This window comes from Phocoena sinus, chromosome 2 (assembly GCF_008692025.1).
Source record: "Phocoena sinus isolate mPhoSin1 chromosome 2, mPhoSin1.pri, whole genome shotgun sequence".
NCBI lineage: Eukaryota > Metazoa > Chordata > Mammalia > Artiodactyla > Phocoenidae > Phocoena > Phocoena sinus.
Window position 1 is genome coordinate 116,328,843 of NC_045764.1, and position 15,873 is coordinate 116,344,715.

General features: G+C 33.7%; 1 protein-coding gene across 7 annotated transcripts in view; it reads left to right on the forward strand.

The window, feature by feature from the left end:
• MIPOL1 (mirror-image polydactyly 1) overlaps positions 1-15,873 on the forward strand; it is a 323,322-nt gene that overhangs the window by 270,046 nt on the left and 37,403 nt on the right. For all 7 annotated transcript variants that reach the window (XM_032623178.1, XM_032623177.1, XM_032623176.1 and 4 more), the window contains one exon: positions 5,803-6,033. In XM_032623178.1, the coding sequence (XP_032479069.1) occupies positions 5,803-6,033 (231 nt within the window). The remainder of the gene's footprint in view (positions 1-5,802; positions 6,034-15,873) is intronic.

Sequence of the window (15,873 nt, forward strand, 5' to 3'; positions counted from 1 at the left end):
TTGTTTTTTGCCAGGTATTGTGCCAGATATTTTCACATAAGTAGATCACCTTATTTTGTTCTCATGTGAACTCAGTGAGATTTTTCTCATTGTTTTAGAGTTGAGGAAATTAATACTTAAAGTTATAAAGTATTTTTCCCAAGGTCAGACAGAGTGAACAGCAAGACTGAAATTTAAATCTACTTCTTCAGAGTCCAAATCTGACACCTTTTCATTTACCAGATTTAGCATTCTTGACGTATTAGACTAGATAATTCTTTGTTGTGAGGGTCTGTCCTCTGCAATGTAGGATGTTTAGCAACATCTCTGGCCTCTATTCACTAAATGCTAGTAGCATCCCCCCCTCCAGTTATAACAGTGAAAAATGTCTCCAGATGTTACAAGATGTCCCTGAGGGACAAAATTACTCCTAGTTAAGAACTATTGGCCTGGGACTTCCCTGGTGACACAGTGGTTAAGAATCCGCCTGCCAATGCAGGGGACATGGGCTCAAGCCCTGGTCCGGGAAGATCCCACATGCCTCGGAGCAACTAATCTCGTGCGCCACAACTACTAATCCTGTACTTTAGAGCCCGCGAGCCACAGCTGCTGAGCCCGCACAACACAGCTACTGAAGCCCGCATGCCTAAAGGCCGTGCTCCGCAACAAGAGAAGCCACCACAATGAGAAGCCTGCGCACAGCAACGAAAAGTAGCCCCCTCTCACCACAACTAAAGAAAGCCCACACACAGCAAAGAAAACACAACGCAGCCAAAAATTAATTAATTAATTTAAAAAAAAAAGAACTATTGGCCTATACTGTGACACCTCATCTCTAAATTTTTAATCCAAGAATATTTATTCAATTAAAATAAACAGTATATATAGATCACATGAATGCTTGAGCAATTACTGTAAGTAAATGAAGCATAAATAGAAGTGTAAGTGCATATAGTGGGATGGTGAATAAAGTGATCTCATGAAAGGACTTAAGAAATAGTTGATCATGGAAACAAGAAGCCAAGAAAAGTAGCATCAAAACTTGGTATAGATGGAAAAGTACTAGTTTGCAAGAATAAGATGAATCCATGTTTGACGTTACAGTTGAGAGTTCAATAAGCAGGTAAACACAAGTTGAGGGGAACATAAATATCTACAAGCAAAATGTAAAAGTGGATCATAAACCTGAAAATTCCAAGATATTTTCGGCTGAGGCAGTACAGAGAGTTAGGGATCAGGAAAATAGTCAGGATCACAGTCATGAGGGAACAGACCAGGAGACACTGAAATGAAGACAGAAACCACTACAGAAAGGAATCTATTACATGCTACTTAATGGTCTAATACCCATTGAATAGCATCTCCTACCTTGGCCTGCTGTTGGACTCAATGTGGTGAGCAGCCTAAGAGATAATGTATAGTCACAGTTGGTGTGGATTCAAATTATGATTATATGAAAGACTACTAAGTAAAAATATTTTTAAAGTCTCACTTTCTATACTAAATTAGAAACATTAATTCATTAAGAATTATATAATTTCAAAACTGGAAGAGTTAATTGAATTTTTTATATTACTTCATTATCTTCATGATAAATAGGGATGGTTACCATCCTATGTTAGTATTGTGTGAGCCACACTGTTTCTGAGAGTGATTTAACAGCTTTTCTGTTGTTTTATAATTTATTCTTCCTATAACTTAAAATATTTTCCCATACAGTGTCAGTTAAGTGCCATTAAATTGTAATGCCACTGCTATACAAAAAAATGCATCTGAAAATCAATGCATCTCAATCAACTTTGAACAGAGGTTAAATGTGATATGACTCTGAAGAAAACTAAACAATGTGGCCCTCTTGTCAATTTAGGGAAGAGCTTTCTGAGGGAAAAATCATCACTAAAACAAAAATGCACTTCAGTGGTTATAGATTTATACATGCTGGGAATATATCCTCTCTACTTCACTTTTATTCCTATAAGAAAATTTCCCTAAATTATGAACATTTTAATTTATTAAACTTATGAATGCATTCTTCCCATAAATAATTGCCCTATGTAATTTAATACACTGGAATTGGGAAGTAAATCACATGATGAAACTGAAAAAAACCACAAAGTATTGTAAGTTCTAAAAAGGAAAAGAGGTTCTATGAGACAGAATAACAAGGAGGGAACATCAAAATTTAGACTGAAGAGACATAAAAGGTTTATCTGAGAAAGTAGTATTTATGCTGAGACCTAGTGAATGAGTAGGAGTCGGTCACATAGAAGCATGGAGGGAAAGGCATTTCAAAGAAATGCTTCAAGCAGGAAAAGCTTGCTGTACCTGAGAAATGGAATGTCTGCTAAAAGGTGGTAGGTAGAGAGACCGGATGATAGAGGGCTTTGTAGCCCATGGCAAGTAGGGGAGGATTCCAGCCCAGGAAGGAGGCTATGATGTGTGTCCAGGTTCTGGCTCTGCTAGGGTAAGGGTATGAGATTAATTAAATTACTTACCTCTTTGTTTCAGTTTTTTCATTAGTAAAAAAGTAATATTAATAGGACTCCCTTCCTAAGTTGTTGTGAGGTTTAGTGAGTTAAAATATGTAATTTGTTATCTTCAGAGATTTATTCTGAGTTTGATGAGGTGCTACTGCAGGATTTTGAGTGACGTTATCTAATTTATCTTTTTAAGAGATCACTCCAGCTACTGCTTCAGTTTGAGAAAGACTTGATGGGGATTTAAAGGTTTCCAAGGTATTTTGAATGACTAGTAGCTTTTTGAGCTTGAGAGTAAAGGGTCCCAGTTACAGGTCCATCTGAGAGAAAAATTAAAGTCAGGTAGTATAAATTTGCCAAAAAAAGGAAAAGACTAAATTAAATGGTAGAAAACTAGTAAATGATGAATGATTAGGCGATTAAATGGGGATAATATTGATTTTAATAATGGTGTGATTTTAAAAATTGAGTCATTGATTCTTAATATTTAATTGGTTATAATATACTAGATAGTGTTTTAGGTATCACAAACAAATGCAGAATTCCCAAACTATGCTGATCTACTTCAAGTTTTAAATGAAGAGCATAGGACTTCCCTGGTGGCACAGTGGTTAAGATTCCGCCTGCCAATGCAGGGGACACAGGTTCAAGCCCTGGTCCAGAGATCCCACCTGCCACAGAGCAACTAAGCCCATGCACCACAACTGCTGAGCCTGCGCTCTGGAGCCCACAAGCCACAACTACTGAGCCCACGTGCCACAACTACTGAAGCCCACACACTGCAATGAAGAGTAGCCCCTTCTCGCCACAGCTAGAGAAAGCCCACGTGCAGCAACGAAGACCCAGTGCAGCCAAAAATAAATAAAAATCCCTTTTTAAATAAATAAATGAGGAGCATATATTTAAGATTAAAAATATAAAGAATAGGGCAGGCTATGATTTTTTTAACTGGACACAAAAAAGCACTGCCATTAATGGAATAATAATAAATTAGACTTCATTAAAGTTAAGAACTTACATTCATCAAAAGACAACATTAAGAGAATGAAATGTCACTGCACCCCCATTAAAATGGCTGAAGTTAAGAGGACTCGCAATCCCACTCTACGGGTGCATATAGAGCAACTGGAACTCTTGCTGATGTGAGAATAAATTGGTATGACCACTTTGGGAAACTTTGCAGTATCTACTAAATCTGAACATATATACACCCTATGGAGGAATTCTGCTCCAGAAATGAGTACTTATGTCAGTTATATCTCAATAAAGCTGGGGAAAAGAAACAAAAGCCAAAAAGCAATGGGTACTTAGGTCCATCAAAAGACACATACAGGAATTATTCATAGCAGCAACAGTGGAATGGTTAAATAAGTTGCTATGTATTTATGTAATGGAATACTTCATAGAATAAAATACAACAACAGGATGAATCTCAGAAACTTTATGTTAAGCAAAATATTAAGTCAGACAAAAAGTTCAAAAACAGGCAGTATTAATCTTGATAGAGGTTGGACTAGTGATTACCTTTGGAAAGGGGATCAACTGGGAGGACTGGAGTGTTCTGCATTTGTTCTGTATTTTATTCTTTACATTTTGTCAAGCTGAATACTTTGGATTGTGCAAATTACGTAATTTAAAATGTAATTAGGTACTTCCCTGGCGGTCCAGTGGTTAAGACTCCAGCCTTCCAGTGCGGGGGGACGCAGGTTCAATCCCTGGTCGGGGATGAACATGCTGTGTGACACAGCCAAAAAATTAAAGAAAAAAAAATGAAATTGATATTTAAAGATAAAGAGCATAGACTTTTTAAAGGTTTTTTTGTTTTGTTTGTTTTTAGTTTCTTTCTTTCTTGGGTGTTTCAAGTAAACAAAGAGAGTAGATTGAAAGAAAATGGAAGTTGGAACAATGCAGAAAATATGAGAGAACAGAGAAAGAATGAGGAAAATGAGCAGGAGACAGGAGTCTTTAAGCATATGGATTGGTAGAAAGAACCAAGAAGAATGAAATAAGGGTTAGATACATAACAAGATGAAAACCATGAAGGAAGATACTTCCTTTGCACTCTGCAAATCTGACAGTATACACCATTCTTATTTCATATATAGTAATCACTTGACCACAGTTTAGCAGCATCTCTCTTTTTAGGGACTAAACTGAATTCTGACATGATTTCTTTTGGTATGCTAACTATCCCTGTCTCAAGTCCATCTTATTTCTGTGAGACACCTTGTCCAAAGTGAGCACCCTGGAGAGGCTTATAGGCTATTTAAGCAAAAAGAAGAAATTTATAATTACTTAGTTTGAAAAGTTTTAGATAAAGTACCAGACTAGATATTCAGCCAGAGTTAAAGTTCCCTGACCAGCTTTCTGCAGCTTTAAGAATTATATTACTTTCTTTCAACATTATCAATCTGTATTATATAGTTAGGGTGTTTTACTTCAAGTCTCCCATCGACATTTCTTTTGTATGCATATACTGAAATGATCTTATTTAATAAAAAAAGAACATCTCCTGTGTGGATTTTAAATTTCCCATTATTAAATATTTATATTTTCAAAATGTCTTTATTTAATTGAGTGAGGTGCTTGGTGCCATTTCAAAATAACCTCAGGTGGTAGGTGTAATGACATATCAAAGATCTGACCTTTAGCATTTTAAGATTCTATTTGTCTGCATTTTCTTCTGCATTAATTTAGTCTTAATTTATATGCTGTTTCTCTGTATGACTTAATGAGTGGATGTATTTGGCATAAGATTCATTAACAAAAAGAAAATATATCTGAATACATATTATTTCTGTGCAGGTTGACTTGTGATTTTAACTTCATTTATATCTCAATTGTGACAAGTAGAAAATGCTGTGTATAAGGCTGATCAGTATTTGTACAAATCTCATTCATTCTCATTACGTGTTCAGCCGAATAGACCGTGGATCTCCTAAACTGATGCCCATTCTCTTACTTCTCACTTCTTTGCAGTCAGCTTATTATATTCTTTTATTTACCTAGAGATACTTTATTCTCCAGTTCTTTGCTATTCCTTTTAAAGAAAATTGAATGTAATATTTACACTGATACAATTAAATTAACATCCTGCAGCATCTTTTTGTATGCTTTGGTAGCAAAGATAATCATTTGTCTGGGTAGCTTTCAGCCTAGAAGCAGAGAAATGGATAATTATCAAGTATAATATTGTGATATAAAAATTATTTTTATTTACCCGTTTAAGTTATCTTTACTGATTTTTAGAAATGGGTATTTCTAACTGGAGATTTTTGTTAAATAGATTATTGGTGAGTCAGCCTACATATTTATGTTTAAATTATTTATTTTTATATTTTCTCAGTTTACACAAATCTTTATCCCAAGAAGAAAATCTGAAGGATCAGTTTAACCATACCCTTAATACCTATGAAGAAGCTTTAAAAAGTAGAGAGAACATTGTTTCCATCACTCAACAACAAAATGATGAATTAGCTACCCAACTGCAGCAAGCTCTGACAGATCGAGCAAACATGGAATTAGAGCTTCAGCACACCATAGAGGCCTCCCGAGCAGCCAATGACAAAGTTCAGAAGTAAGTAAAATGACTTGCATTATTTCAAAAGCATGAAACAAAACAAAACAAAAGCACATTCTTTTGGCAACTAAATAATATATTATTTATGCTCTTAATAGTTTAAGACAAAAGTGGATTGAGCCAAATGAACTTTTTTAGACGGCCTGTCATATCTATATTTGGGGTCAAAAAGTCATTTACTTGCGAATCATGGTTACTATTTAGGGCAAACCATTTTTATTGAATAATTGATCTTCAGGAGTTCATGGAGGCCATACGATTAAAATCAGTTCATAGGTAATAGGTAATTAGCAAGGGGAAGAGACAGTCAAGTTACCAACTCTACTCATTTAGCTTCACAATAATCTTACTTGAGCTGAAATCATCTATGACCTTGCAATCTGAGACCTCTAGGCACATAGAATCCAGTACAGTGAAATTAATTTTCTTGGGTTGTTCTTCTGAAGTATTCAATACAGCTTTTCACAGTACATGATCACATTTATTTTCAATAATCTTTGCATTTTTATTAAAATTTAAATAAAGCTGCATAATCAGTCAGTCCTTAATGATAGATAGCAAAATATTAACAAATAACTTATCAGACAAGGAAGTCACTTGTTAATTTATGGGATTTGAACACTGTAGCAGAATTTTCTAAAGCAGCTTTAATGTAATAGAACTTGTCATTTTAACTGAGCCCTTTTGTATGTATTGTTAACAGCATTACATCATTCACACACCTAATTGAATTCAATTTCTAAGACGTACCTTCTTCCTTAACTATTTTTTTTTCAGTTTTACAGTATGGAAAAGTAGAGCTAACTTCAAGGTTTCTTACTTCTCAATACTTTTTGTTTGAAAATAAGTCATCTGAAACATTTCCTCAACATCCCTGAAATTATATCTTGATTACTAGCCCAAGATCAGGTAAATACGTAGTCAAGACTGTTTTAAAACAAATTAGGAATTAATCTTTAAGGTATATGTACCTTGAAACTTATGATTTATGGTGTTATATTTTATAGGTTTAAAGATTAAGTTTATATTCAGTCAGAAACTGTATCCGATTATTCACAAAGTATATTAACATTCTAAGAACCCCAGGATAGATATTTAGGTAGATCTCATTTCATTGTAAATTACAAATCAGTAACTTTTGACAGTCAAGATCGGATTTAGCTCTATTTGCTTAAAGGATACAAATACTTAAAAATTTCAAAGTTTTCTTTACCTGTAATCCTTTAATTTCTATACATAACTAAAATTCCCTAAAACAGTGTTTCCCAGAGAGCAATTAGATTTCTAAAAAAATTTGGAAATGTTGTCAACTTTTATTTTTTAGATCTCATCAGCTACTGTTATTATTTTTAAAAGAAATAACTTTGTACCCCAAGAAGTAGAAATAACATTTCTCAGATAACGCTTTAAATTAAATAAGTTTAACCTTTTGAAAAACTAACTATATTATCCTTATTCTTCACATTTAACAACAGATAAATCAAGACTTTTTAATGGAAATGGCACCAATCCATGGACAGAGTTTAAGTGCAACAATTTTGTCATTTACAAGAGTTAAATGTTAAATTTTAATTTAAATGTTAAATCTTTTATTCTGATTTCTAGCAATCAGACCTAGATGAAATATTATCAGGCTTTCTGTTTCATATTTAATCCACTATATTTCATCTTTAATTGCCCTCAAGTGTGCAGTGTATCTTCATTACAGTTAATGTGGGCATCAGCCTGTTTTGTTGGATATAAGATGATAACCTTCCAGGAAGCCAACTGATAAGACTTTGTTAGATATTAACAGGTATTTGTATTCTGTTAGGTATTAGTATTCTCCATATAATCTGAAATCACTATTACTAGCAATTATTTTTGAAGGTACTTTGAAAATATGTCAGTATTCCAGGCAATAATTAAAATTTAAATTAAAAAGGTCCACATTTCCCCTTTACCCTTCACAACCAAATTCCTTAAATAACTGATCTATATTCACTACCTCTAGTTTTTCAATTCCCATTTGCTCTTCTACTACTCAATACACTATGGCTAGCTCTTATACTAAATTGTTCTTCTTAAGATTACCAGTAATTTCCTAATTATTGAATTCAATGGCCCATTCCTAATTATACTTTATCATAAAATTTATATATGAGCATGGTAAAATAAGTAAAGATGCTCATATATCTTCAACATGGTAATTTAAAAGCTCAGGCTCTGGATTCAGAATGCATAGGTATGTGAACTAGGACATTTTAAAACACTGCCTTGATGTGGGCAATAGTATGTGGACAGTAATACACCTACTTCATAATGTTGTAAGAATTAGATGAGATAATACATGTGATGCTTTTAGAACAATGCGTGTTGCATAGTCCCTCCTTCTCTTGTCATTTCACTCATACTGCACTATCTCATTCTTCAGAAGGGCACTACCTTTTCAGGACTAATGCATTTATATACGTTGGCCTCTCTCCTTGGAGCCTTTTGCCCTTTTCCCTCATGAGAAACATATTCATCCTATGAGATTCAGTGCAGCATAAAAGATAGAGACAAGCTTTGTGGTCAAGTCAGACAGACCTGTGTTTGAGTCCTTGCTTTCCTACCTATTACCTGTGAGATTTAGGGCAAATTGCTTAACTCCTGGAAGCAAAAGTTTTTCAGTTAAAGAATTTGGACAGGGCTCCCCTGGTGGCGCAGTGGTTGAGAGTCCGCCTGCCGATGCAGGGGACAGGGGTTTGTGCCCCTCTCCGGGAAGATCCCACGTGCCGCGGAGCGGCTGGGCCTGTGAGCCATGGCTGCTGAGCCTGTGCTCCGCAACGGGAGAGACCCGCATACCACAAAAAAAAAAAAAAAAATTTGGACAGTTATACTGGCTTCACAGGGAGAGTCGATGTGACTTTCCTAGTCCTCAGCAGTTTCAGAACTGTCCTTGTTCCCTCACTGTTTCTTATCATTCACGTTCACTTTGCCATCAGTCCCCGTTGTTTGCTGCCTAAGTATCTCCTGATTCCCTCCACCTCTTCCCTTGTTAATTGCATTAATTCAGGCCTTAATCATTCTTCATGACTACTGAAATAATCATTCCTCTAGACTATTGAAATAATCATAAAATTAGTTTACCTGCCTCTAGCTCTCTCAAGTTTATCTTCCTCACCACCACCAGAGTTAATTTTTCTAAAACAGAAATCAGGTTATATTACTTCCCCATTTGAAATCTTTCAGGAGCCCTTCAACCCCTACAAGTTAAAGTTTAAACAACTTAGCCTGATATAGGAGGCCTATCACTGGCCTTCTGCCATTGTTCTAGTGGCATCTCCTCACATGCCCCCTACCACAATATCTCTGCACATGCTATTTCTTCTTCTTAGAACATATTCCTCCCTTTTAGTACCTGGCCAGATTTTTGTTATTCCTTAAATTCCAGTCTAAATGTTACCCCTGTGATGCTTCTTTATTTTTTCATTCTTTAATTCTTTTGTAATACTTAGTCCATACCTTTATTAGAGGTCTCAATCATCTAGATGTTATAATTGCTTTGTATATCTACTCTAATCCCTGTAAAATTACTCATTGAACTTTTCCAAGCCATAGACAGTGTTCTCCTCCTCTTTGTATCCCCGTTGCCTCCAAATACTTGCACAGATGCCTGCTGTAAAGTGGGTGCTCCATAAATGCTTATGAACATATGAACTAGAACAATTTAATAGTTTAATAGAATGATAGAATAAAATAAAAGCAAATCAGGTCAGGAATGCACAGTAAAACTTCAGGTGTGCTCTGATGTGCTTTAAGCCCTAGATGAAGTTTTTTATCCCAGCCAAGTACCTAGAGCTCACAAGTTTCATAGAAGAGTATGGCACTGGCATCACCACTCCTTCCACTCTCCTCAGAGTTGGGATCTCTTACTTGTTAGTGATCAGCTTTTAACCCTTGTTCTAACCACCAACTTCCATCAAGTTTAATTACATTTAAAAGACCTGAAATCTTCAGCAATTAGACAGAGAGATCATATACTATTTCTAATAATTGTAGAATTTTAAATTTATATTTTATTTCTTTGAGAGTCTAACATTTTTCTTGAATTTTTTAACCTATAGGAGTATACTTGGAAAGTTGTACAGAATTACCATCCATAAACAAGCCAATGTTTATAGCAGATAGTCACTTATAAAGTAAAATGTGGTAAATGCCAGACCTCACTGCCCCAAAATAGCTTCTTGGCCCAGGTATCATAAAGCCTAAAATTTCACCAATGGAAATCCATTCCTTCACGTTAAGCATTACTCTCCTTAGGTACATCTCTTTAAAAAATGTGTATGTTTGTGGAAGAAGAGCACATAGTGGTTTAGCTTTTCAGATTACTCTTTTGCCGATCCTGGATGCACTTGGTTTCAGAGAGTTATGTGGAGGCTAAAGAGCAGGTTAAGAGTACGAGAACTTTGTGAGAGAAACTTCTTTTAATAGTTTTGCCCAGACCATCCATAATCCTCATTTATTAAAGAGAAAACTGACACACCAATCCACTAAATGATGTTTTTTATCATAAGAGGTTATGAAATCTGATTCTTTGTGCTATACTTTTCCATGTGTCTTTCCATCTACAGACATGCTTCTGGCCTAGAGCAAGTTTCCCAAAGGAATTTTTTAATGTATTTTACTAAATTTAACATGGTTAAGCTACACATAGTTACTTAAAATAAAAGTATTTACAACCAGACCTACATGGTTAGAAGACCTCTCAAAGATCTAGGTTTTACAATGAAATAACTTTTATCACATATCATCTTAGCCGTGGACCAGATTTACACTGATACTGTTCAAGTTTCGTCATAAAATGTAACTATATAATAAATAGATTGGACTAAAAGATGTAAGAAAAAATTGTAAACTTTTAACAAATTTTCAAGAAAAAAAATTCATCAACTATTTAGAATTTTCTTTCTATGCTTTAAAAATATCAGTTACTTAACATTTGCACGCATTCTAATTTTTAACTGCATAATTAAAATTTCAAAGATCAGCATAAAACACTGCCTTTTGAAATATACGGCATCCTGTGTCTTTTGAGTGGTATTGACAGAAAGAAAAGAAAAGAAAAGAACATGTAAAGCTAATAAAAAGTCTTTCCTGCCTGTTGGCCAAATACTGATTTCTATGAAGAAGTTGAGGTTACAAAGAAATCGTGAATTCTCAGCCTGGTTTCCCTGCTGATGAGTGAAAACTGTCTGTAGTTCTCTTCGAGGTATCAGGGGAGTCGCCATAGTGTCACACAAGGGTCCTTAGTGTAGAGCAAACATACTTTCCACAAACTCAGCTGCTTAATCTGTTTGCAGGTTGAATTATAAAACAGGGTAGACGACTCTGGGTGCTGGGAAGGGGAACAGAGCATTTCCACAGTTTCTTGACTTAAAAAAAAAAAATACCTGCTATTCTTTTTTTTTTTTTAAGCCTACATTTTTCATCAAAAGACTTTACTAAACTTTGTAGTTTTGTTGCTATTTCCAGAATCTGATATTAACCATAATGGTTAATAATTAGTAAAATAATTGTGCTAAAATAGTCTTACATAGTTTAATATGAAAAGCATCAGTGAATTTTTTATATAATTACATTATGTTTTCATTAAAATTGTTCTGCTTCTTGCCAACTTTATCTTGATATTTTTCCTCTAAATTCTTGGTTGGACTACAAGTTGCAAAGCAGTACTAGATGTATCTGAACACTTTGTAAATACTTGTTGATTGAATCAAGGAATACATTTCATAAATTCTCAGCACAAGGTTTAAATCAATATTTAATATAATGTTGAAAGTTGACTTGGATTTATTAGTATTAGTAGAAAATGAGAGGATTTTAAATTTTTCTGGAAATTTCTTCAATCTTTTTTATGTTTGAGATTCAAAAAGCTCTGTGAAATATGATACATACCTCAGCAAATAATAAATCAAATAGTTAATTTATTTGTGCTAGTTTATGTACAGTTGAACACCCCAGTCAGCTTTGGAAGGCACCTTCTAAATCTAGATCTAATTAGATACAACTTTATTGTCATTTATATATGGAAGATGGACTCAGATTCCTCCTAAACAATTGTCGTAAAATGTAAAGCGTCTAGCATGCTTAATTTTTATTCTTGAACATGATATGTTTTTTAAGAATTTAATGTTCTGGGTTTTTAATCATAACACATGTTTTTAAATTAAATACATATTTAACTTATGAAATACAAGTCTTGTTGTACTCTATCAAACAAGTATGTATTTTATTAAAAATTTAATTCCATTATATATTTGTATAGTGGATCACCTTTCTTATCCATTGAGTACATAAAGTAGGTTTTCTTGGAGCTGCTTTTATTATATACAGAGATACCTACCATGTTTGATAAATGATATAATTATATTCATTTCTTTATAAAAACTAAAGAATTGAGGCTTATACCTTGATCTTCAAGGAATGTCTCACTTTGACATGGAAAAAAAACATAGTTTTAATTGTCTAGCTCATTTCTTTCTACCAGGGAAGAATTAATGTGGGATTATTAAAATTGAGAAATTCCAATGAAGTGGAAAGTGAAGGATCCAGGCTAAAGAAGAAAAGGGATTCTCTAAACCTAAGTATCTGCACTGTCCCTGATTAGTTCCCTTTTATAGTTAACTTTAGGGAATGAATCATAAAAAGCATGAAAGTGGGGACTAAAAAGTTAAATTACAACATGGCTTCTTACATTTGATTTGCGTCTTCATTTCAGAATCTTTCTTCCAATAGGTGATCTAGAGTTGGGCTAGTACACATTTCAGCCTACTAAGATAGATAAAACATGTTTCAGATGATCACTATGGAGAAGAATGAGAGAAAAAGAGCAAAAGGGTTAAATAAGAGAGAGAGTCATACAGTTTTGGTTTAAGACTAAAAATGCAGGAATTTTTGTTGTTTTTCATTAATCCCAGTGTTACAGTAGTTGAAAGTCAGAGATAAGAATTCCTATTATTTTAGGGAAATTGTACGATGATCAAGTACACTTTAACTGAAACTTGACAGGCTGAAAAAAATACAACAGGAGTTCTTATACCGCAGAGGCATTCTAATGTGATTTTCACACATGTGTATGAAATGTAAGTTCCTTAGAGTGGTCATATGCTCTAACCAGTACCCTTTTCCTTGATTCTGTTCTTAGCTCCAGTTAAAAGCCTTCTTAACCGTTTAAACCTTGCTTCCAGGGTACTTCTGTGAAGATAGAACTATCTTACCTGAGAATACTTTTAGAATTGATAAAAATGAGATATATAAAGTGATTTGAACTTCCTAGGAAAGGTAACAATAACACTAACCACTAGTGTACTTTAGAATACTGCTGTTGTAGTAAAGGAAAAAAGGAAGCTATTGTAGAAATTAGATTTTTAGAAGTTTTCATCATTCCTGCCTGGATGTTGCTCAACCTCATTGATAACTCACTGGGAACATCCTCTTTTGCTTTCTCTATTCTTAAACACACAGATGAATGGATATAATGTATCTATCTGTTGATATAGAAAATGTCTGCATATTTATATAAATCAGGGTCTGAGTTTTTTTTAATGAATTGTCAGTATTCTCATCTAAAATCTGATGTACACTTCCTTACTAGGTATAGGTTTTATTCCCAAAATATAATTGAAAAATCTAAATTGAACCCAAGAGCAAGTAGAAATATAAATTTTACTTGGATTCTAAGACTCCATGTTTGATTATTTCTCCCCATTATTCCATGTTTGACTGTATCCCCCCACTAAGGGATTTTTCCCAAATGCACATTTGGCCCTCTAAATATAGAATGAAAGAATCTTGTTTATTTCAGGGTAACTCTGTCTGATAGTGAAATCATAAACAATGTCCACACATAAACTTCATTCTTGATCATTTACATTTAAAGAGAAAAAAATCATTCTATAGCAATATGAATGATTAAATCCATTCATATATAGCTTAAATCCATCTTATTTCTTTCTTATATTGTTATATATTCCTGAACAACTCAACAGAAACAGTTTTTTTCCTTCAGTTCTTAACCTAAGTATAAAGAAAAGAATAGTTTTGCTACTACAGATTATTACTTCATCAGGTGTTTCTATAGAAAGACTAATTAAAAGTGAAAACTAAAAATAGTAGATAGTATTTTGGAACTTTCTAAACTTAAGTAATTTTAATTTTTAAAATTGCTCTGGCCTTATAGTTCTTGGAACATCATCATCATTTGACTTTTTCCTTCACAAATACAACAGTGTCCTAAAAGCATAATGAAAGCATATGTTCTTTCTCTTTATGTTACCATTTGACAAGCTAAATAATGGTAAAAATAACATATAAACATATTTAAAATCTTGAAACATCTTCTTCCTTAATTTAAAATAATCTGCCTCCTGAACTATGTGTATTTCACATCAGTCTTCCAAGAAGTTCTCTTCTACTGACTATAGGGCCTAATCTTTCCCAGAATGATGGGAGTTGCACAGTTCAAGAACAAGAATGAATATCTGTATAATCACACCACAATGTGAGGTGACCCTAAGACAGAGAACTGACCAGATACACATATGGGTTTTAAGAAGACTTTCTGATGCTCTTTTTAACACAGCTGTGAGAAGAATGTGGCTAAGGCCCAATAGTCATTCTTGAGTAGAGCTGGCAAAGGAAACCATGAGGAGAAGAGAATTTAACACATGGGTGTAAGAGAGTACGGCTTCATTGATGCGATCTGAGGGGAATGCCTAATGACTGAAAGAATCAAACTTGGCAATGAAAACACAAAGCTCTTTTCATCAATTCAAACACAGACTCTAAAGCTGCAGATGGTCACCTCCAGCCTTGTCTATTCAGTGTGAGGTTTTATAAAATGGCACTTTGGTGAATACTAATAGATCAAAACAGAGATTTAATAACGTAAAGATGTGGTGTTCATTTTTAAATGAGTATACAGGTCAGTGTCTCAGAAAAGGATAAAAAGAGTACCTTTTATATGTGGGTCTAAAGTCTTTTTGTTATTTTTCAACTTCAAAAATAAATGACAAACGTACAGATTGTGTTTTATGGAAAACAGTTTACATTATGAAAAAGAGACCAAAATCAGAGTTTATATTTACACTCATTGATTTCACAGGTTTTGTTTGAGGACTCTCAGTTTATAACATCTGTTAATGTTTTCATGAAGCTCACTTGATAGGACAAATATATGTTGCCATTCTCAAAGATGAATCAATCTAATTAAAAATTTAGGCCAAAATATTTTATAATTGGAATAGAATTTTTTTCTTGCCTTTTTTAGAAAATGCAAAGACTCATTGTTTAGTACAAAGGAAGCCTTTGAGCTTCAATGCAGTCTTGAAATTACATTTTTGGTACTTTGCATTTGATTTTCTAAGATTTTATAAATTCATACTAATTGTATATATATTCAAAAGTAATTCATTATATTCAACTTGTTACTTATGCTTACATAACTGAATCTTACTTTAAATTAAAATATGGGGTATTTTTCCAGAATAAATTTTATTATTAGACTTGGATAGCACTTTATACTTTATAAAATTCTTGAGCTAAACCCAAATAAATTAAGCTTTATTTTCCAAAATAAGCTTAAAATATGAACATGACTTATTAATAGCTTTCATATTTCTACTATATGTGAAGTATAATGAATAAATCTGTATTCCTAATACTTTAATAAGTGACACAAACATATAATAAAATACTAGAATTGATAGTTAAAAGGGAGACAACTTAGTATCTAATAGAAATACCAGTAAACTAACAGACCCTTGCCTGTCATTAACTGGGTGTGTACAAGTTATTAAACTATGTTCCTTCTCA